Genomic DNA, 21,093 nt, shown 5'->3' on the forward strand with positions numbered 1-21,093 from the left:
CTTGAGGGTAGACACGCATGTCTTTATCTTTGTGTCCTCACCCTTAGCTTATGCCTAACATATGCTTGGCATTCAGTTGGCATTTGTGGGACGGATGGATGGATGATTATCTTTACTATCTTTATTGTCTTTACGATCCTTGATATCGATTCATTATTTTTGGATTTCAGGGTGCTCAGCCAAACATCTTCAATCCAGCCTTCATCTCATCACGGGGGTGATGGCCCCTTAGGCATCCTTGTGAGAGAGAATGAGTATTACCCCGAAAGCATTGAAATGAGATCCATGGAGATGGGCAATCCATACGGCCACTCTGTGTCAGGTGCTCCTGGCAGCGGCTATGGTAAGCATTTGTGAAGGTGAGAGTCATATCTTAGGAAGAAGCATTTGTGAAGGTGAGAGTCATATCTTTGGACTTAAGGGAGCAGTCATTAAATATTTACATCAATAGAAGAATTGGTTTATCCTTCCCCGCTCGCACACCTGCTTTACATGGGTTGAGAACTCACTGTCTAGAGAAGAAGCAGTGTTATCAGTTATCAGAGCAAGCCAGGTAGGGGTTGTGAAAAACAGGGCGTGTACGCTCTGTGCTATGTGACGTAGTCGATGTTCAGGTTCAATGAATTGTGGGTATGCGGAATTGTGGGCTCCTTGTGACCAGGTCCTCAGATTTTTCTACAGAAGCGAAAAATCTGAGTTTTTATGCAATTTTTACCTGCTCCAAAATGATAATATAAAAGTAAAAACACTGAACTTGGCAAACAAAAATCACTGTTGGGCTAGATTCGATTTGCATGCTGCCAGTGGCCACTTCAGTTTAGCGTATCCTAAAGCTGTTCCGTCTGGATCTGTCAGAACCTACTGGGAACAAGGGAAGTAAGAGGCAGCTCTGTCCTCAAGTTGCTTGAAACTCAAGTGGGCAGGTAACACTGGTACATCAAAACTAAAGGAAATTAGCAAGCAGACTATTAACGTGTAAAAAATCGCGTCAGTCTTCCGAATCTGCTGTTTGTAAAGGTTTAGCTCTGGGAGAGAAAGGAAATGCTACCAGTTCTTATCTTCTTGGAGAAAGGGGGACATGTTGCTCGTAGAGAAAGCCAGCTTATTACACACAAGTCAATGTTATAGAAATTCAGAGCCCCCGGGGCCAGAAAAGGGTGGGTGCTCAGCCAGGAACAGAATGAGGGCCCCAAGAGCTGGTTGGTTGCAGAGGAAGGATTGGCTCAGCCCTTAGGGGGCAGATGGGGAAGAGAGGAGGGCGTGGGATGCATTGCCACGCACTAATGAAAGACACTGATCGTTACACATTTGCACCGAAAACATTCATTTGGGCTCTTCCAAACCTTATGCCGGGAATTCTCAATGGAGCAAAATCGATCCCAAGGTTTGAAAATGTATTGAATGCCAGGAAAAAAAATCTCTCATTTTATATGTAAAGTGCAGATAGATACTCATATTGGACATGAACGGATATAGTCTATCTGTGGTATTAACGTTTAATGGGGGAAGGCAACAAGGAAGAAATGCCTAGAGAGACTTTTTATGGGGCCTAATAAAAAAAAAAATATTTCTGTTTCAGAGACTAAGATATTGAAGCTCAGAGAGGTTAAGTAACATGCCAAAGGGCACACAGTAGTAAGTGGCAGAACTGGGAATCAATCCTTGGCAAGAAGTCCCAGAACGTCCCACCGTGTAATTTTTTGTGTACGTCACCATCGAAAAGTGCTCATTTTCTCTGTTGAGGAGTTTAGCCTGTAATGTTTGCTATGGGTTAAATAAAAATATATTGAAATGTAACACTGTCATGTAGGTGCCAAGACTGGACTCTGTCCCTAAGAAAATAATGTCATATTTCAAATTCATTTATACATCATCGTAAAATGCTAGAACTGGAAGGAGTCTCTATAATAATCTAGACAAGCATTTTTTTTTTTTTGCTTAATTTTTTAAAAAATGAAGACTTTTTAGGGTAGTTTTAGATTCACAGTAAAATTGAGAGCAAGGCAACAGAACTTTCCCACATACCACCAGCCCCTACATACATAACTCCCCCATTCTCAAGATCCCCCCCATCAATGAACCTACATCGCTGTATCATGATCACTCAAAGTCCATAGTTTGCATCAGCATTCACTCTTGGTGTTTGACATTCTGTGGGTTTGGACAAATGTATAATGATGTGTATCCATCCATATGCTATCATACAGAATATTTTAACTACCCATAATCCCTTGGTGCTCTGCCTGTTCATCCCTCCCTGACCCCAGGCAAGTATTTTTCAAACTCTGAGTTGTAACCCATTAACGAGTCATGAAATTAATTTTTAAAAATAAAACAGAAAAGAATGGCAAAAAATAAGAGTATATCAGGGTGCTGTTTATTTAGTTAAGCAAAGTATTGTTCTGTAAAACTTTTTTAGTTCTGTGTGTATAGGTATGTCCTGGACCTCAGTGCAATAGTTATTTTTAACTATGGCTTGTAGTCAAATGAAAACCGTCCATTGAGGCTGTTTGTATTTACCAGCACTGTTTCCATATTTGTGTCCTATTTTCCACCCAAGTGCTTAATCATCAGTCTGTTAGAACCTCAAGGTCAAGGTCTCAGTCTTACTGACCCTTATGTGTTCAGTAATATTTAATGTAGGATTCACGGCAATGTATTCTCCCTCTTCTTTCCAGTGAACCCTGCGTATGTGGGTGAAAGCAGCCCCGGCCCAGCTTATGGAAACCCACTGTATGGAAGTGACTGGCACAAGTCACCCCAAGGTAAGGCTTAAATGGACAGTGACGAAAAATGCAAAGCTGGGAAAGGAACGTTCAAGGCAATGCAGACATCGCCATTCCCCCTTGGCCTCGCCAGAGCAGTACTTCCTAAATGTATTATAACAGGGTTTTCTTTTAGACACGCAGAGTGTTTTCTGGATGTCAGGGTGTCTTCATTAGGACTCTCCGAGTTGCAAGTGACAGAAATCCAACATACGCTGGCCCAAAGTGAATTTATTGGCTCGTGTGGGGGGAAGGATGTGGGGGAAACAAAGAACTGAAGAGAGAATTACTTTTTGGCATAGTGCCTGGCACACGGTGGATGCTCAGAGATATCTGTTAAATTAATTTGTTGAACGAGTTACAAGAAGCAGGGGCCATGAGCCCGACACCAGGGGCTCGGCGCTACCCGAACTCTGCTTTTTTTTTTTTTTCCCATCTATTTCTCTCCTGCGCTTGACTCAGCTTCTATTTAAGCTTCACCTCGTTTGTCTTAACCACAGACAGGCCTTCTCCACAGGCCACGGAGCATGACCAGGAGCAGGCCTAGGCACACACCCTCCGCTCTGCAGGCTCATTAGGGAGTCTTTCTTCTCTGCGGGTCTGTTAGTCAATGCCGTCCAGCCCTATTCATGGCACGTGCCTACACATGGCCCAAGCATTTTTCCTGGAAGAAAGAAGATTGGGTCACGTGTCCATCCTGTTGCTCATACACGTGTTAGCGAGGTAGTGACACATCGATCAAAATTCTTCGGAATCGCCATATCATTATTAATAGCGGTGGCGTGTAAAGCGGTCAGACAGGCAAAGGCCAGAGGTTTTGAAATCAGTTGGGAAGCTCTGTAAGGATCACCGTGTATGGCGATGAAGGTCTGATCGGAGGCCAAGACAGAGAGAGAAAAAGGAAGCAGCAGAGGAGAGAGGCCAGGGCGTACTGGAACCTAGAGGCGTATCTGTGAACAACGAGAAATAAACCTACGGCATCTTCAGTCTAGTAACGCAAATTGAGGGGCCCCATGACTTAACACGACAGTAGCTCTCGCCTTCCGGCCCCCTAGCCTGTATGATAAACTTTAACCCGATTCCTAAGATCCTTCTCAAGGAGGCATGTATCTTCCACAAGGGTTAGCTGTTGCTACCTGGGAGGGAAAACCATGGAGACATAATCAGTCTCCACTTGGAGCAGAGAATGGCTATAACTCTTGGGGTAAAGAAATGCCTTTAAATTTCATCAGACTGTTCTATCTAGTCAGCAAGAGATTTGGGGCCTCTGGTAAAAGAGGACCCCCCTGAACCCTCAGAGGGCACAGTGCCTGGACAGGAAAGGAGCCTTCTGCCAGAGGGACAGAAGTGGGGAATGGATATCGGGAGGCGGACAAATACCAGGGTGGGCCACCCAAGGCAATTAGGAGATAATAATGGGCTCACTAGAAACCCGTTGGTATATCAAGTTATGAATGTAAAATATATGTTTTAGGCCAGAGGCACGAAACTAAGAAGAAAATCCTTCTCTGTGATTACGAGCCATTTAGAAGAATTTCTGCTGGCTGTTTCTAGAATCCCATTGTCTTTAATGAAGGATTCTGTTTCTGGTTTCTTACCTGGCTACCAAGACAGAACTCTGGTCAGAAAAACACACCTCCTCCTAGGAGACCCTTCTGGTGTGGATATGGGGAGTTATGTTGTGCTTTGTGCGGGGGCTGGCTTTGGCAGTCTCATCCTGGCATTTAAAAAGATGTGACTGGGGCATCCCTCTGTGATTGTCATCACCGCTTTGTGACATCTGTAGGGGCCCCAGACTTAGAGGGGGCGAGAGATGCTGTCTGATGACCAAGTGAATGAAATCGTCATCGAGGTCGAGGATGTTCCACCCGAGGTCCAAAGGCATCTGTCCTCAAATCGGATCGTGCCAGAAAAGACGCTGGTGAACGCCAGCTTCAGCATGGTCTCATCCACGTCTGACATTGATGTGACAGACCCTCAGATGGGCAGTCACCGGAGTGACAAAAAGGCCAAGCGGTCGTTACAGTTTTCATCATCTTTGAATGAATCGTTTTCTCAGACCCTTCGTAGCCCAGAAAGTGTGGGCGTAGACACTCCCTGTACTTCACATGACAATATTCAAGGTAGTGAGACACTGGGCCCAGGGGAGGATGGGAGCAAAGAAGGCTTCCAAGTGGCCCTCGGGGTTTTTAGTTTTAAGACATTAAGTAGGTTCGGTAGATGACCTGAGGATGCTAGGGACCTAGGAAAGAGTCACCCTAGAGCCTCTAACACCTGGAAAGGAGTTGACCTTCATCAAGCTCATTTCACGTGTCTGGCGCTCTGCCAAGCATTTCCTTTTTTGTTATCCATCGCATTTAATTTTATTTACCCCCCACACTCCACACCTGTGCGGGGCGGGTGTGTCATTTCCATTTGTTCGATGCGGGAAACTGAGGTTCAGGGAGATAAAGTGATCTGGCAGATAAGGTTTGCCTGATTCGCAAACCTGACACCTTAACCACTGTCCCGTCCTGCTTTGGCTCAATTCCTTCCCATCCTGGGTTTGGCAGCATGGGATGCCTCTTACTGCCAAGTTCACCACGAAACTGGGCCTTTGCTGAGAGCTCCCTGCCTCTCTGTTCCTGAGGCCAAATACTGTTTGATTTCTTGGATGTTGTTTTTATTTCATCCGATACTACTTCAGGGGTGAAGTCCAGCCTCTCTCGGTGATTTCTAAGAGGAAAAATAATCTATTTTGTGGATTTAGTCTCGTTAGTGAAGATTGGGGTATCTCCTGTCATGCTGCTGTCTCCCCGAATCTTCGTTTTCTCCTCCTCCCTCCTTCTCCTTTCTTCCTCTCTGTCTCCTCTCCTTTTCCTCTCAGGAGAGGTGCAAATTCCTCGTCTTCAGCCAAGTGATTTGGTGGCCCTCTCCTGGGGACTGTCCCTCCACCTCAACTACAGTATGTCATTAAAGTGAGGGGCTCTGGCTCAATAGCTTGACCAGGGAGCCAGCGTGCTGCCTTGTTGGCTGCCCCTGCCGGCCACCCAGATGGCTTCCTCACGGTTACGACATGGTGGCAGCAGTCCCGGGTGTCACATGTGGACATAATAACATCCGGAAGAGGAAAGATCTGTCTTTTCATTGTTTTTTGAGGTTTGCTTTTTTGAGACAGAAGAAATCTTTGCCAGGAAGCTCCTCAGCAGACACTCCCCCTGCCACACGCACACAGAACATTGACCAGTATCGTGTCCCGTGCCTGTGCCTAAGTCAGTCACCTGCAAGGGGGACAGGGGCATCAGGGTTGGCTTGGACTCATCGAGACCTGTCCCCTGTCCCTGGAGATAGGTCCCACCCTCAGACTCTCAGGGCCACGGGGAGGGAGAGACATAGATTTCTAAACAAAATTGAGATTCTATTAAAAAAAGGAGCCATGGCGACCAGCATCGTGTCACATGCCTGTGCCTAAGTCAGTCACCTGCAAGGGGGACAGGGCCATCAGGGTTGGCTTGGACTCATCGAGACCTGTCCCCTGTCCCTGGAGATAGGTCCCACCCTCAGACTCTCAGGGCCACGGGGAGGGAGAGACATAGATTTCTAAACAAAATTGAGATTCTATTAAAAAAAGGAGCCATGGCTTTGGGGTAGGCCACCGATAGTGTCTGCCACCCTGATCCAAAATGGGACAGTAAGTTAGCAGGAGAGGAGGGGGCAGTCATTCCAAGGGGGTGGAGGAGCATGTGACAACAGTCTAGAATTGGAAAGAAGGTAGAGGAGAGAGAGGCTGACCGAACTGCACACTCTCGTTGGCCATGGGAAAGGATTTTTGTCATGGGAAAGAAAAACACTAAATTGGAATTGCCTGCAAGGTATCATTTGCTTTGGCTTTGAGCTTTAACACAGATGCACGCTGTCGTCTAATTTTATTTCTAACCTTTGGAGGTCACTAAGTCCCTAGGTCCTTCTTTCCTTGTGTTCTTCTGAAAACATAATCTAACCTCAGCGCCAGGTTTTAAAATGCTGTTATCCTGGGAAAGGACAAAAGATGAATTCTGTTGTTTCTCTCCCACAGGACAAAAGTTAATTGCATCTCTGATAGCCATGACATCTAGAGACAGAATGAAAGCCATCAGGAATCAGCCGAGGACCATGGAAGAGAAACGGAACCTTAGGTATGGCCCGGAAGCTTTTCTTCTGTCCCTGATTTCACACGAACCTCAATCACCTACTTTTGCCCGTCTTAGAAAGATAAGAAATAAATTAAATGCGAGAGAAGAGACCATCTTTCTGCAGAATTCCGCATGATCTGCGTGGATATTCCTCTCTCCTGTCACCTGGGGTGTGGGCCGTGCTTAGTGAGCAGCTTCCAAAGAGTAGAGTGTGACGAGGGGGAAAGTAGCTTTTCCAGAGGTGAATTCCGGTTAATGCTACCTCAGTCCGGTGGTCGAGATTGACATCCCCGGAGTTAGGTAATGTGACAAAAAGGACGCATCCCCTCTCTGGCAGGCTCCTTAAACTCGTAACTCCAGTCTAACCAAAGGTGAGGGACAGTCTGCACAATACCCAGCGAGGACTCCTCAGAACTGTCAAGGTCATCATAAATGAGGAAAAGCTGAGACACTGTCACAGACTAGAGGATTCTAAAGAGACATGACGGCTAACTGCAGTGTGGGATGGGACCCTGGAATAGAGAAGTCCAGCCATCCTGTTTTGCTAGTGGCTTTGAGTTACCCGTTCCCTATGCATGGGACAGTCCCTTCTCCATACGACTCACCCCTTCCCTCCTTCAAGACTTTGCTCAAATATCACACTATTCAAATTGTAACAGGCTTCCCACCCCGCCTGCTCTGTTTTTCCATTTTCTTTTCCATAATGCAAATCACCTTTTAATATTCCATCATTTACCCATTTGGTTGTTATATTTATTGTTTATTGTCTTTCTATTCTAACGAGGGTGTCAGCTCCACGAGGCAGGGAAATTGGGCTCTTTCTCTTCTCCTGGGACCGTGCCTGGCCCGTCCTAGGCACTCAGTAAATATTTGGGGAAGGAATGTATCACAGCCTTGGTATCTCTCTCTTCCTTCTGCCGTTGGCCACAGGAAAATGGTCGACAAAGAGAAAAGCAAGCAGCCCCATCGTACCCTTGAACTCAGCTGCTGTGCTCAGTGTCTGAACTCCATTTCACTGGTGAGTCAGCCTTGACTGCAGTCAGCAAAATGGGCACCAGAGGGTGGAAACGGGGAGATGGAAGAGTGGGGATGAAAGGGGACCCACAGGGAAGAGGCATCAAAATTCAAGGCTGTTTCACTGAAAGCCATAGAACTTGGGTCAGTTCAGGTGTGGGGAAACCAGGTGGGCAGTCGAAGGTCCAAGTTATTTGGCCAATTTAGCCACTGCGAGCGTCACCTTTTTCGGCAAACCTGGGAAGGTGGTAATAGCATTCGCGTTAGGGGGTGGTTCCCGCAGATCAAATGAGGCGACGTTTACAAAGGAACAGCAGCCGTTTTTTTTTGCTCTGGTGGGACCTGATGGGTAGACGTTTGTCGAGGGCCCGTCAAGCCTCGTGCTCTGCGTCCTAACCCAGGCGTACCGGAGGCCCAGGAGCGGCCTGTCGGAGCTGCTCGATTCCGTCAGCCTGTGGCAGAAGACGCTCAAAGTCATCGGAGGCAAGTTTGGAACCAGCGTCCTGTCCTATTTCAACTTTCTGAGGTGGCTTTTGAAGTTCAACATTTTCTCGTTCATCGTGACCTTCAGCTTCCTCATAATCCCTCAGTTAACCGTGGCCGAAAGGAACACCCTCCAGTTCACCGGACTGGAATTTCTAACGGGGGCGGTAAGTTCTCCATTTCCCCAGCCTGGCGTTCGCCACCTCAGAAACCCAGAGACACGCCTGGCTGGCCACTGGTCCAGACCTCTCGTTTTTCCTGGGAGTCAGCCGATGGGGAAAGTGGGTGTTTAAATAATGTTGTCCTCTGGCTCCGCTCAAAAGCAGCAGCTGGACAATGCAGTAGAATTTCTGCCTCCAAAGATAACAGCTTCTATTGCTCAGAATCCTCTTCGCTGTGCACATGTAGACACATAGACGCACGTTCACGTGTACCCTTTTCTCTTTTTTAACAAAAGATGAATTATTCTGATATATTGCCTAGGACTTGAGTTTTTAACCTAATAGATGGTAGATGTCTCGTATTGGTGTTCATAGATCTACCTTTTCTTTCTACAAAATACAATGCTCCTTTTGAAAAGTTCCTACTATAGAAGAGAACAAACTAAGAACAAGTCCATTTTACCCTTCTTCCCTTGTCCGACTCCCCAGTTCAGAGGGTATCTTTGTCCACTGGTTTTCTGCCTATACGAATACAGATACATACGTAGGTAGGTAGACAGACAGACAGACAGACATTCTTTGACAAAATAAAAAAGAAGGTAGGACACTACAAGTCTTGCTTTGCGACATTTTCTGCTTCACTATGTATCTTGGGTATCTATATAGAGTATCTATTGGGTATCTATTTAGTAGCAAGTGTAACTGATTTACTCAGCTGCTCATTGAGGCACGGAGCCCCTGCCTTGTGAGTTCACCTTCTAGAAGAGATTTCTGCCATTGATATTCTGTAGACCGGGGATCAACAAACTGCAGTCCGAGTGCCAAATGTGTCTGGCCACCAGCGAACTTAGGCCTGCGAACTGAGACGGGTTTTCCAAGTGGTGACAACCGGTCCCTCTATTGTAAAGTTATGTTGGTTTGGGATTCTCTTCCAGCTCTGAGAGTCTACTGATAAAATGTCTAGGTTCTCAGTGACCTTGGGAGCCCCTTTCCTGGCAAACGAAATGTCTAAATTGTTTGGTCCAAGCTTCGCGTAGATGAGAGAGGTCAACTGTGCTGACCATAGTCATTCATCGTTTTCTCAAGAGACTCATCTGACCTAGGGCTTATGGTCCCTGCCTTTCAGGGTTATTTTAGGGACACGGTGATGTACTATGGCTTTTACACCAATTCTACAATCCGGCACGGGATCGGTGGCGCATCTTACCACATGCAGCTGGCCTACATCTTCACGATCGGAGTCTGTTTGGTCATCTGCCTTTTCAGTTTGCTGTTCAGGTATGGACAGTGTGCGTTTCTGGATTCTATGCTCTTTTTAGATTTAGGTAAAATTCAAGGGACTCCAGAGTTACCCAGGAAACAGTTTCTTTGTAATCTGTCGATCATTCCTTGTTCTGCAACGTAAAATACGAGTTTCGGCAGAGGAGAGAGGTTTGTGTGCTTTTAAAGAAATTGCTAGTTCGAACATAAGCATGCAAAGACTCGTGTAGTTATATATACAGAAGGACACGGATGGACAATTGTCAGTTGACAATCATCAGAGAGGGAGCGTACAGATGTTTGACCTTTGCATTCGTTTGCTAGGTCTGCAGTAACAAAGTACCACAGATTGGGAGGCATAAGCGTCAGGAATTTATTTTCTCAGTTCTGGAGGCTAGAAGTCCCGGGTCAAGGTGTCGGCAGCATTGGATTCTTCTGAGGCTTCTGTCCTTGGCTTGTAGATGACCATCTTCTCCCTGCGTCCTCACGTGGTCCTCCCTCTGCCCATGTCTGTGTCCTAATTTCCTCTTTTATGACAACACCAGTCATACCGGATTAGGGCCTAATTTAATGACCTCATTTTAACTTAATTACCACTGTAAAGACCCTATCCCCAAATACAGTCACTTTCTGAGGTACCGGAGATTAGGACTTCAATAAACAAATTTTTAGGGGATACAATTCAGCCTATAACAACCTTACTGGCAGCACAATAATTCAGAGTAAAATGAGATTTTATTTTCTCCTATCAAACTAGGAATTGCTTCCTAAGCTGCTGTTACGCAGTGGTGGAAATTTTTAGAAAGGTCGTTAGTTGTCCATTTTACTCAGCATTTATTTATCTCAGGCCCGATTTCATTGAGTCTTCCTAATACCCTCATGATAACAACAGATGCCTTTATCGGGAGCTTACTGGTCTGAGCTCTACTTGACTCTTGTGGTAGGCTGAATAATACCTCTCCCCCCACCCCCGCCCCGCCTGACCTCCACCAATGTCCACATCCTAATCCCCAGAATCTGCGAATGTGTTACCTTACCTGGCAAATGAGAATTTGCAAGTGCGATTAAGTTAAGGGCCTTAAAATGAGAAGATTATTCTGGATGATCCAGGGCAGGGGGGCCATGTAATTACAAGGGTCCCTCTTCTTGGGAGGCAAGAGGGTCAAAGTCAGAGAGTGAGTGGGAGGCACTACTCTGCCGAAGAGAGAGGAAGGGGCCACGAGCCAAGGAGTACGGGCGGCTTCTAGAAGCCCGAAAAGGTGAGGAAATGGATTCTCTTCTAGACCCTCCAGAAAGGACGCCCCCGCTGCCAGCACCTTCATTTTAGGTCCATTTTCTCATTTCTGACCTCCAGTAAGAGAACGAATTGTGTTCTTTTAAGCCACTAGGTTTGGGGCGGTTTGTTACAGCAGCAACAGGAAACTAACACACTTCTCATAGTAACTCCATGAGGTGGGTAGTATTATTATCTCCATTATACAGATGTGGAAACAGAGGCTCCGCCCAGTTAAAATGACAAAGATCCCCCAGCCAGCAATCCAGGATTGTAAGTCAGGCCCATCAGATTCTGAAGCCAGTGCACTTAGCCATTATGTTTGCAATCGCATCGTCCCCAGAAGAACTTGGAGCTAGCTCTTTCATGTGGCCTTTCACCATTAATTACAGGACTTTTGTCGTTGTTGTCCATTTTAATCCCTGCTCTACCAATGCTCGTTCAAATAACCCTTGGGTATTTTGGTTTCTGCCTTCCCTAGTATGGCCAGGTATTTCCGGAACAACTTCATCAACCCTCACATTTACTCCAGAGGGATCACTAAACTTATTTTTTGCTGGGACTTCACTGTCACTCACGAAAAAGCTGTAAAGCTGAAACAGAAGAATCTTAGCACCGAAATAAGGGTAAGGCAAGCTTACTTATCTCAGCACCTTCCCTGGACTGTCTTCTTCTCTCCTTCAGTGTGTCAGTAACTTTTTAAAAAAGTAATAACGCATTATTTTTTTTATTGCCCGTGAGATTGGCAAAAAAAAACAAAAAACAAAAACAAAAAAAAACAAAAAAAAAACCCACCCCAAACCCAGAAAAATATTCATAATGCCGGGTGTTTGTGATGGTGTAGGGAGATGGACGTTTCCACATGGCACGGTGGCTTTGTAATTGGTAGAGGCTCACTGGACGGCAGTTTAGCAATTTATATCAAAATAGTAAATGTAAAGACTTCTTGAGCTCGTAGTTCCAGGTTTAAATTTTCATCCAGTGGTTTTTCAACCCTGGACAGTCTTGCCTCTCAGGGGACATGTGACAATGTCCGAAGACTTGGAAGGTTTTTACTAACATCAAGTGGGTAGATGCAGCTAAGCATCCTGCAATGCACAGGGTAGCCTGCCTGGTCCCAAAGGTCAATGGTACCCAGGTTGAGATACCATGGTTTACAGGAAAAACCAAAAAAAACAAAAAACCATCCAAAAGAGAGAGCAAGCAGAATGTTTAAACAAAGGGGCTTTGTCAGGAGGACTGTAGATGTTAACTTCTTATTCTTCAGGAAAGAACTTCATGACCTCAGTATTTTGCTCAAGAGCACAGTCCCAACTTGTTGGTCCTGTCTGTTCCTCTGAAACAGAAAAGCCGTTTGGTTCAGTGATGGGGGTTCTTGCCCGTTTGAGATTTTCCCGTGGGTCTCCCTTCATCCATGTTCATCATGAACTTTCCCTCTCTCTTACCTATGGATTTGGGGTGGGTGTGTGTCTCTGGAAATGGAGAGTATTCACTTGGGGGGATGTCTTCGCTGACAATGGGGAGGGGTCTGTGGGCCAACTCGACTTCCTTGTGTTTGTAGGAGAACCTGTCAGAAATCCGTCAGGAGAATGTCAAGTTAACACTCAATCAGCGGCTGACCCGCTTGTCTGCCCACCTGGCTGCCTGGGTGGTCTCTACTGGAGTGGCTGTTGCTTGCTGTGTAGCTGTTTATTACCTGGCTGGGAACAACTCAGAGGTAACAGGGGAGGCAGGACGACGAGAGTCCAGAGCGCAGAGAACCGGGTGAAGAGACGGGGAGCTGAGGGGAGAGCAGAGTAGAGCCCGTTACTCAAACCAGGTCAGCGGTCAGCAGCAATGGCATCGGCTGGAAACTTGTTAAAAAATGCAGAATCCGAGGTCCCTTCCCTGGTCTGTGGACCCAGAATCTGCATCTTAACAACGTCCCCAGCTGACGTACGTGTACAACTTCGACTGAAAAGCTCTGGGCTAGTGGAGAGGTGGGAACTTCGGCCACAGACCTGGGGTCGAGTTCTGGTTTCTTCCTTTATTATGATAACCCTGACGCCTCTCGCAGCTCCCGGCACTGAGTAGACACTCGGTAAGTATTGTGATCTGATGGACTCTGGCAAGGGAATCAACCTTTCTGAGCCCTAGATTCCTCACCTGTGGAATGGGAGTGATCATACCTGGCTTCGTAGGCATGCAGTCAGGGCCAGAGAAAAGTTATGTGGAGAGTCTACTCAGTGCCTGGTATTGTGAGTAATGAAAGAATGTTAGGTTTTGGTGGTCGGTGGTGGTGCTCGTTTTTTTTGTTTTTTTTTTAATGATATGAACTCTGAGATTAATTAGCTGGGTGGTCTAGGCGAAGTACTGTTTTTCTGTAGGTTTCAGCTTTTTCCTCTGTAAAATGGGGCTAATTGTAGCCAGTTTGCTTAAGTCTAGAATTGTGGTGCAGGTTGGTCCGATAATGTCACTTCCTTTAATGGCTTCCCATTACCCATAATATAAAATCTATCCTCTATGGCATGACTGATAGATCTTTTATGATCTGACCCCTGCCCACATCTCTAGCTTCAGCGCCCCACAACCACCCACATGCCACACCAGCAACACTAAATGGTGCGTCCACAGTTTCCTGAACACCTCATGCTCTTCCTCACCTCTAGATGGGAAACATGCAGTTCCCTCTACATCTCAACACTTGCTTTCATCTTGCAAACTCTTCCTCTTCCTCCTCTAAACCTCAGCACGGGCGTCGCTTCCTCCAGGAAGCCTTCTTTTATCTCCACCACCCTCGCCAGGCTGAGTTCGGTGCTTCTTTCTCTGCAAGCTTTTCTTCTGTACTCTTCACATGCAGCATTGGAAATACCTGTGTATGCATCTGTTTTTTCAAAGGATGGTAGCCAGGGAGCTGGCCCAATACCTGGTACACAGTAGGTGCTCAACCAGGTGGATGAATAAGTGAAGGAGAAGCCGGCAAGGGAAGGTGCGTGGGATTACACAGCCCGACGCGTTTGCCATGAAGCATATTAAGATGTCCCCTGAAACAGGGGCAGTTGAGTCGCAGTCCTCAGGGGCCTGGCATTGCCTGCCCGGGGCAGAAGCCGTGACCGGGCAGCAGTAGGTGTAAAGAAGACGTCTGAGTTTCTTCTTCACCCGGAAGGTTTTCTCCACACCCACCTGAAGGGAAGGAGGAAGGAAGAAGGGTGGTAGAAGCGGAATCATCCCCTTTGTTCAGACATCTGCTCGGTGCCAGCCAGCATCGACCTTTTCCACCGCTCCAGAGGTCACGTTCATGGGCAACTACAATTTCATGTGAATGGTGCCCCAGCTGTGTCATTGAGGGGCCAGACTTAGCCTTATTGGTCTCATTTAATTCTTGCAATGTTTCTATGGACCACGTGACAATCCCTCCATTATACAGATGGGGGAAAAGAGGCTCTGGGAAGCTATTTATCTGGCCCCAGACCTTGCAGTTTAGAAATATGGGGACAAAATTTGTTATGCTGGCTTCGAAGATAACGCCCAAAATTTGAGTGGTGCTTTCAAAACCATCTGGAGGTAGACGCAGGCAGGGTCGGGCCAGGGATGGGAACTCTCGTGCTGTAGCTTCGATAGACTCAAGCTTTTGCTCCCACAGCCAGGGAGCACATTCTCGTTGCCCCGGACCTCTCGGTAAGGAAGGAAAAATCACAGAATGGCTATTGGAGCTCAGGCTCCTGAGTCAGATAGACCTGGATAAATCTGCCACTTTCTAGCTGGGTGACACTGGGCAAGCATCTTCACCTCTCTGTACCTCAGTCTACCTGTCAGTTAAGTCTATAAATGCCCATCTGCTGGGCTGCAGTGAGGCTTCCTGCAGTCATGTGGGCAATGCTTGGCCCAGAATAAGCACTCAATAACCGGCGGCATAATAGCTGACTTCACCGGAGCTACTTCTGGGGTCTTCCCCTCACGGGGGGCTGCTGAGCAAGGCAGAGAGGGGTCCCGTGCACAGTGGGCATCTCGATTCTCTCCCTCCATCCTCTACAGTTTCTGGAGAACCACAGGAACCCCGGGGCAGTGCTGTTACTGCCTTTCGTCGTGTCCTGCATCAACCTGGCTGTGCCACGCTTCTACTCGGCCTTCAGGCTGGTGGAGCGGTACGAGACGCCGCGGCAGGAGGTGTACATGCTTCTGATCCGGTGGGTGTGCGCGTCACTCCCAGCGCCACCCTCCGTCTTCACAGAGGGAGGTGGCGTAGGAGTTAGAAAGGGTTACGTTCAAGTACCCAAGCTCCGATTTCCAGAAAGAATGTCAAGAGTATAGTGTGTTTGTAGAGTGCGGGTTAATGGCCAGAGAATCCAAAGAGCCAGGAGACAAAACGGGTTTGGAGTTCGCCTGCCTTTTGCTTGTCTTCTGCAGTGGCTGCCGGCCTGAGGATGACGGCAACTGCAGAAGATAAGCTTGTCTTCGATGGCTTATCATCTGCAGTGGCCGCCGGCCTGAGGATTAGCACTGTTCTCAGTTATAAGATCTGCTGAGGATGCAGCACCCCGTGAGGGTTACCGGCTGAGGAGCTGCGTGGAGACTGACATCATCCGGGGGTTCCATGAGTCAGACCGGTACCCACGGCCTCAGCGGCAGGAAGAAGTACATTTTTATGATGGAACCACCCGAACAGAGATGGGAGGGGGGTACCTTTTTGTGATTCCCACAAAGGCGCTGCATGCGCTAGAGGCGACCTCAGGGTTTTGGTAGACAGAACCTACCTAACGCTGGCCGAATCGTGTCCTTATTGCTGCTGCTTGGCTAGTTTCCTGTCCGGCTCCTGGTCATCGTGGTGTTTCTGACAATAGGGTGTACCATGCAGGGGGAGTTTCTATACTGGTCAGCTCCAGAGCCTTTGCCTTATCATGGCCTCCGAGGTCTGGCTCCTGGTCATCTCTCCAGCCTCATTTTCGGTCCCTCTCCCCATTCCTCAGCGTACTCCCAGACTGGCCTAACTGTTCACAAACATGCCAAACCGTATGCCCGCCTCTGGACCTGTGCACTGGCCGTTCTTTCTTCCCGGGCCCCCTCCTCAGGTTCTGTGAATTTGCTAGCGTGGCTCACAGAACTCAGAGGACCGTTTTACTGACTGGATCACCGGTTTATTATGACAGGATATAGCTCAGGAATAGACACACGGAGGAGATGCGTAGTGCGAGGTACAGGGAAGGAGCGTGGAGCTTCCGCGTCCTCTCCAAGGACAAGAGTCTCCCCACATGTCCACGTGTCACCAACCCGGAAGCTCTCCGAACCCTGTCCTTTTGGGGTTTGATGGAGGCCTCATTACCTAAGCATGACTGACGAAATCATTGGGCCTTGCCCATCCCTCCGACCTCCGGCCCCTCTCCCCTCTGCAGAGGTCAGGGAATAAGACAAAAGTTCCAGCCTCTTAGGTGCAGGTCAAAAGTCACTCATCCACATAACAAAAGACACCTTTATTGCTCTCCTCACTTAGAAAATTCCAAGGGTTTTAGGAGCTCAGTGCCACAAACAAGGACGAAGACCAAATATCTATTTCTTAAAATCACAGTATCCCGGTTTACTAAGCCATTATGAATCCGGTAGATCCTGATGGTGGTAGTGGGATTAGAGGGTCGGCAAGAAGTTGAGGACCTGACATTAAATAAGACAGAGCCAGTTCCTTTCCTTAACAATGGCATCTAGCACGGTGGTTCTCAACTTTCGGGGTGCGCCGGAATTTCCTTGGAGGGGTTGCTAAGCCCCACTCCCAGAGCTCCTGATTCAGTAGGTCTGGGGTGGGGCCTAAACGTTGCCTTTCTCACAAGTTCACGGCTAATGCTGCTGCTTGGTGGGGGGCAACACTTTGAGAACCACTTGTCTGGTGACACATGATTCTTGGCACACCAATCCTGAAGGCCTGTCAAAATCAGCAGGTATTGACTTAGGCAAAGGGACAGAGTTTAACAGCTCAGGCCGTTGAATCAGAAGAAGGTCCTCAGTTTGAATCTGTCATGCGCCTAACAAGCCGTGTGACCTTGGCCAAGTTATTTCCTCTCTCTGAGCTTCAGTTCCTTCGTAGTTAAGATAGGCATAAAATACTATCGACTCGTAGAGATTAAGAGAGGTGATTCATTGAAGTGCTTAACGCAGTGTACAGTCTATGACCAGCATCCAGCGAGTAGTATGTACGGCTACGATATTACGATGAGAAATGAGATCAGATAGTTTGGAGATGCAGCAGACGAAGGTATATTGGTCAGAATAAATTAGGTTATGCTGCGGTAACGTACATCTCTCCTTGCCCAAACCTCAGTGGCTTAAAACACAAAGGTTTATTTCTTGCTCATGCTGCGTGTCCATTGGTGGTGGGGTAGGGGTGGGGGGAGGGGGATTTGCTCACGTTAGCCATGCAGGGATCCAGCCTGAGAGCAGAAACCATCTCGAATATTGCCGACGGCCCTTTCAGCGGGAAGACAGTGAGTCCTGGGGGATCTTACTGGCATTTAAATGCTCCAGCCTAGAAGTGATGCAAAGTGATAGAAAGGGACACACCTCACTATTGCTCACGGCTCATTTGCCAGAGGTAGCTATATGGCCCCACTCAACTATGGGGCGGGGCAGGGGGAAGTCAGGAATTTCATCCTACCATGTGCCCCAAAGGAAACACTGGAGACTGGCTCTAATGACAGCCACAGAAGGTAATAATAATTGTTTTCTCTTCTGTTCTTTAGAAACATCTTTCTGAAAATATCAATCATTGGAATTCTTTGTTACTATTGGCTCAACATTGTGGCCCTGGCTGGCGAATCGGTGAGACTTCAGTGCCATTCTGCCTTAACTTTGGTTTCTTAGCTTTTGACCACCAGGGAGGAATTTCTCAAGTTTTTAACAGTTTCTGCTCGTGATGTTAGAGCAGATATCATATTCTTTTTCTATCTATCCATCCATCCATCCATCCATCCATCCATCCATTCATATATCCTTCCATCTATCTATCTATCCCTCCTCGGGCTGTGCACCCAAAACTTTTCATTCTTCGTTCGGTCAAATCTTCAATTTCCCAGTCTATCAGCTCATAGCACTTACTTTCCGCAGAGGTAAATGACCACCAGTTTCGTAAACTGACTAATTCGAACTTCCAGTGTGTACTAGCCCACTAAACCTCTAGTCCGCTTTCTTAAGCAGATATTAATTGATTTTTCATATGGTTAATAAGCAAAGGAGTAGAGCATTATTCACCATCGATGCCTCCTACTTTCCCAAAGAAACTGATTTGCCCTGGCTGAGTAATGGGATCTGGAGAGCATAGGAAAGACAGAGATGAAAAGTATTAAAAAGAGAGAGAGTGAGAATGGAAAGTTTGGGTGTATATGGAGAGCAGGCTTTAATGGGAGAAGAAGGAGCATAGTAAAGGAATAAATACTTTGAAAACAGATTCGGCCTAATGATGCATTTCTGCCAAGAGTGGGTGTGCTTTTCTGGGGCCCCGAGGGCTGGGTCAGACTGAACCACCAGCTACGTCTCCATGAGCACGGAGTGGTGGGAACTAATAGAAATCAAGCGGAGGCAATAGCCCCTGTTGCCTACAGACTCTCTTTGTCTTGCAGTGCTGGGAAACTCTCATTGGCCAGGAAATCTACCGGCTCCTTCTGATGGATTTCGTGTTCTCCTTAGCGGATTCCTTCCTGGGGGAGTTCCTGAGGAGGTAAATATTTGTCCTTCTTAAGTAATTAGTAATTGGATTTGTAGCCAGAGCCATTTCCTTGACTGAGCAGGAAGTATGGGTCCCTCAGTTCTGTAATGTGCATTGTTCTAAATCTGGCTATCGTCCTTCGGAATATTGTGTTTGGGGTTTTTTTTTTAACTGAAATTTCTGAATTAACTGAAATTTCACCTTGATCTGACAGTTCTGTTGTCAAAGTTTATTTGGTTCAGTTGGCCCTTTCGAACCTTCTCTTAAAAAAAAGAAAAAAAGTTCTAGAATCAAACAAACACAGCCATTTGAGATCTTTTCCATCATAACTAATTTTAATATTCTAATGTCTATTTCTCCAGATTTTTTGATGCACATACTGCTTCCTGTGTGCATATGTACTAAATAATCTTCAGAGATAAAAATGGATTCATACTGTAAAATCCTGTGGAGGTTGCTCTTATTAATCTATTGCCTTGCCACCTTTCCATGCCAGTATGTATAGGTTTATCTCTTGATTCATTTAATTGAATTTAGTTAAAGTACCAATTTTTATTTTAGAACCCAGGTGCACAAAAGTCAGGCAGTGTCATCACTGGCCCATGTGTAGTTCCCTTTTATTTTTTTATTCATTTTTTTAAAATTTTTATTCATTTTTTAATATGGTGAGCATCTCATTCCTTATAGACATTTACATATTTTGCAAGCTGCTCTAGTGATAAGATGACATAACACAGTGATGATTTTTTTCCCCAGTGGGTACATCGAATGCCAAAATGTCTCAGCTTCTGTCTGGGGTCTGGACGTAAAAGATGAGAAGGGTTTTTTTTGTTTATTTGTTTTTGAAAGTAATTTTTATTGGCAACTTCTTTGTATGAAGAAATAAAAGTGATCAGTTTCCTCACAGTACATAAGGATCTTGGTTTCCTCCTTGTGATCTTAGAAACAGGGACACACCATGAATTCAATAGCAATAATCAAAAATTGGAAAAAAAATATCAGTTTATTTGCGTTAGGAGGTACTGAGTTTATTTGGTCATGAAAATAAGGTTTAAGAAGCCAAGCCAAGAGTTGTATAAACGAGATAATAGGTGGGGTAGTTTAAATAAGGTAACAAATGTTCTCTGGAATTTTTAAAAACCATTTTAGCAGAACCACCCCCACCCCCACCCCCATTTGAATGCATTGTGTTAATTTCATTTTCCCTTAATTCCCTCAATTATGTCTTTAAAAACATGCTTATACTTAGAACTTTTCAAAAATTTGTCAGGGGACTTATGAGTTTATTCCGAACTGGTGAGGGTCTCCTTGGTTGATTGTGGGGAATCTTTTGAAGGAGTGAATGGTTTGGTTACTAAACTCAGCATGTTGTTGCAGAATCATTGGGATGCAGTTTATCAAGAGTCTCGGCTTACAGGAGTTTGACATTGCCCGGAACGTCCTGGAACTGATCTACGCCCAGACCCTGGTGTGGTGAGTTTTGAGAATCTCCATTGTTCCCAGTGGTTCCCACTGTGGACTTGGAGTTTTGGCAGCAAGCCCCCGAATCTGTTATTCTCCAAGCTGCATGGGCGATACCAAATCCAGCCCAGTCTGAGAACCATGAATGTATGTCCCTTTTCCTCTCTGAGGACTTCGGGCAAGAACAAATGTAGAGCAGGGACCAGAACTTGCTGGAGCCCCCCTGGCCACAGCCAGCCTGCAGGTGTGTTCCGCTTATCCCAGGCAATGCTTTTTCTAAACATTTGAGTTAACCACCAATATTTAAAAATCAGGAGATTTCACATAAAATTTAAAAATTCTGGCTTTTCTCCAATAAAGGAAAGCTCTGGACCATCATCTCTCATTATGGTAACATTGGCCTTGAGCTGGGCTCAAGTTTGCCACTCCCCCCACCTTGAAATATTTTCTCCCCCCGGCGCGGATGCGCCATTTCTTTTTGTCTTTAAGCTGTTAGTTCTCTCACGGTAGAAAATTTTACTTTGCGCCCATGTCTTGCCGGAAGTGGGAAAATAAAGGCAGACAGAGAGGGCCGTTTAGTTTTACCCGGCCTGCTTCCCTCCCTGACGTGGTGCTTCTGGAGCCTTTGGAGTTTGCGACCATTTTAGCGACTGTGTGTGTACCCGCGTGTGTGCATGTGCTTCTGTGTTTTGGGAATAGCCAGCTAGTTACGTCGAATCGTTGACAGGCTCACCTAGAAACTCAAACCAATAATAGCCAGTGACTATTTTAGTTTATTTATTTTAACATGCTGTAATGAAGGCCCAAATTCTGCTGGGTGTATTACATTCCCAGATTCCATCTTTTTTTTTTTTTTTTT

General features: G+C 46.4%; 1 protein-coding gene across 2 annotated transcripts in view; it reads left to right on the forward strand.

Annotated features, from left to right (window-relative positions):
• TMC5 (transmembrane channel like 5) overlaps positions 1–21,093 on the forward strand; it is a 58,862-nt gene that overhangs the window by 26,010 nt on the left and 11,759 nt on the right. For both annotated transcript variants that reach the window (XM_025046125.1, XM_015588590.2), the window contains 12 exons: positions 171–343; positions 2,679–2,765; positions 6,820–6,919; positions 7,847–7,934; positions 8,332–8,580; positions 9,701–9,852; positions 11,589–11,733; positions 12,669–12,824; positions 15,122–15,273; positions 17,812–17,890; positions 18,688–18,785; positions 20,151–20,246. In XM_025046125.1, coding sequence (XP_024901893.1) covers positions 171–343; positions 2,679–2,765; positions 6,820–6,919; positions 7,847–7,934; positions 8,332–8,580; positions 9,701–9,852; positions 11,589–11,733; positions 12,669–12,824; positions 15,122–15,273; positions 17,812–17,890; positions 18,688–18,785; positions 20,151–20,246 — 1,575 coding nt within the window. The remainder of the gene's footprint in view (positions 1–170; positions 344–2,678; positions 2,766–6,819; positions 6,920–7,846; positions 7,935–8,331; positions 8,581–9,700; positions 9,853–11,588; positions 11,734–12,668; positions 12,825–15,121; positions 15,274–17,811; positions 17,891–18,687; positions 18,786–20,150; positions 20,247–21,093) is intronic.

This window comes from Pteropus alecto, unplaced genomic scaffold (genome assembly GCF_000325575.1).
Source record: "Pteropus alecto unplaced genomic scaffold, ASM32557v1 scaffold34, whole genome shotgun sequence".
NCBI classification, from domain to species: Eukaryota; Metazoa; Chordata; class Mammalia; order Chiroptera; family Pteropodidae; genus Pteropus; species Pteropus alecto.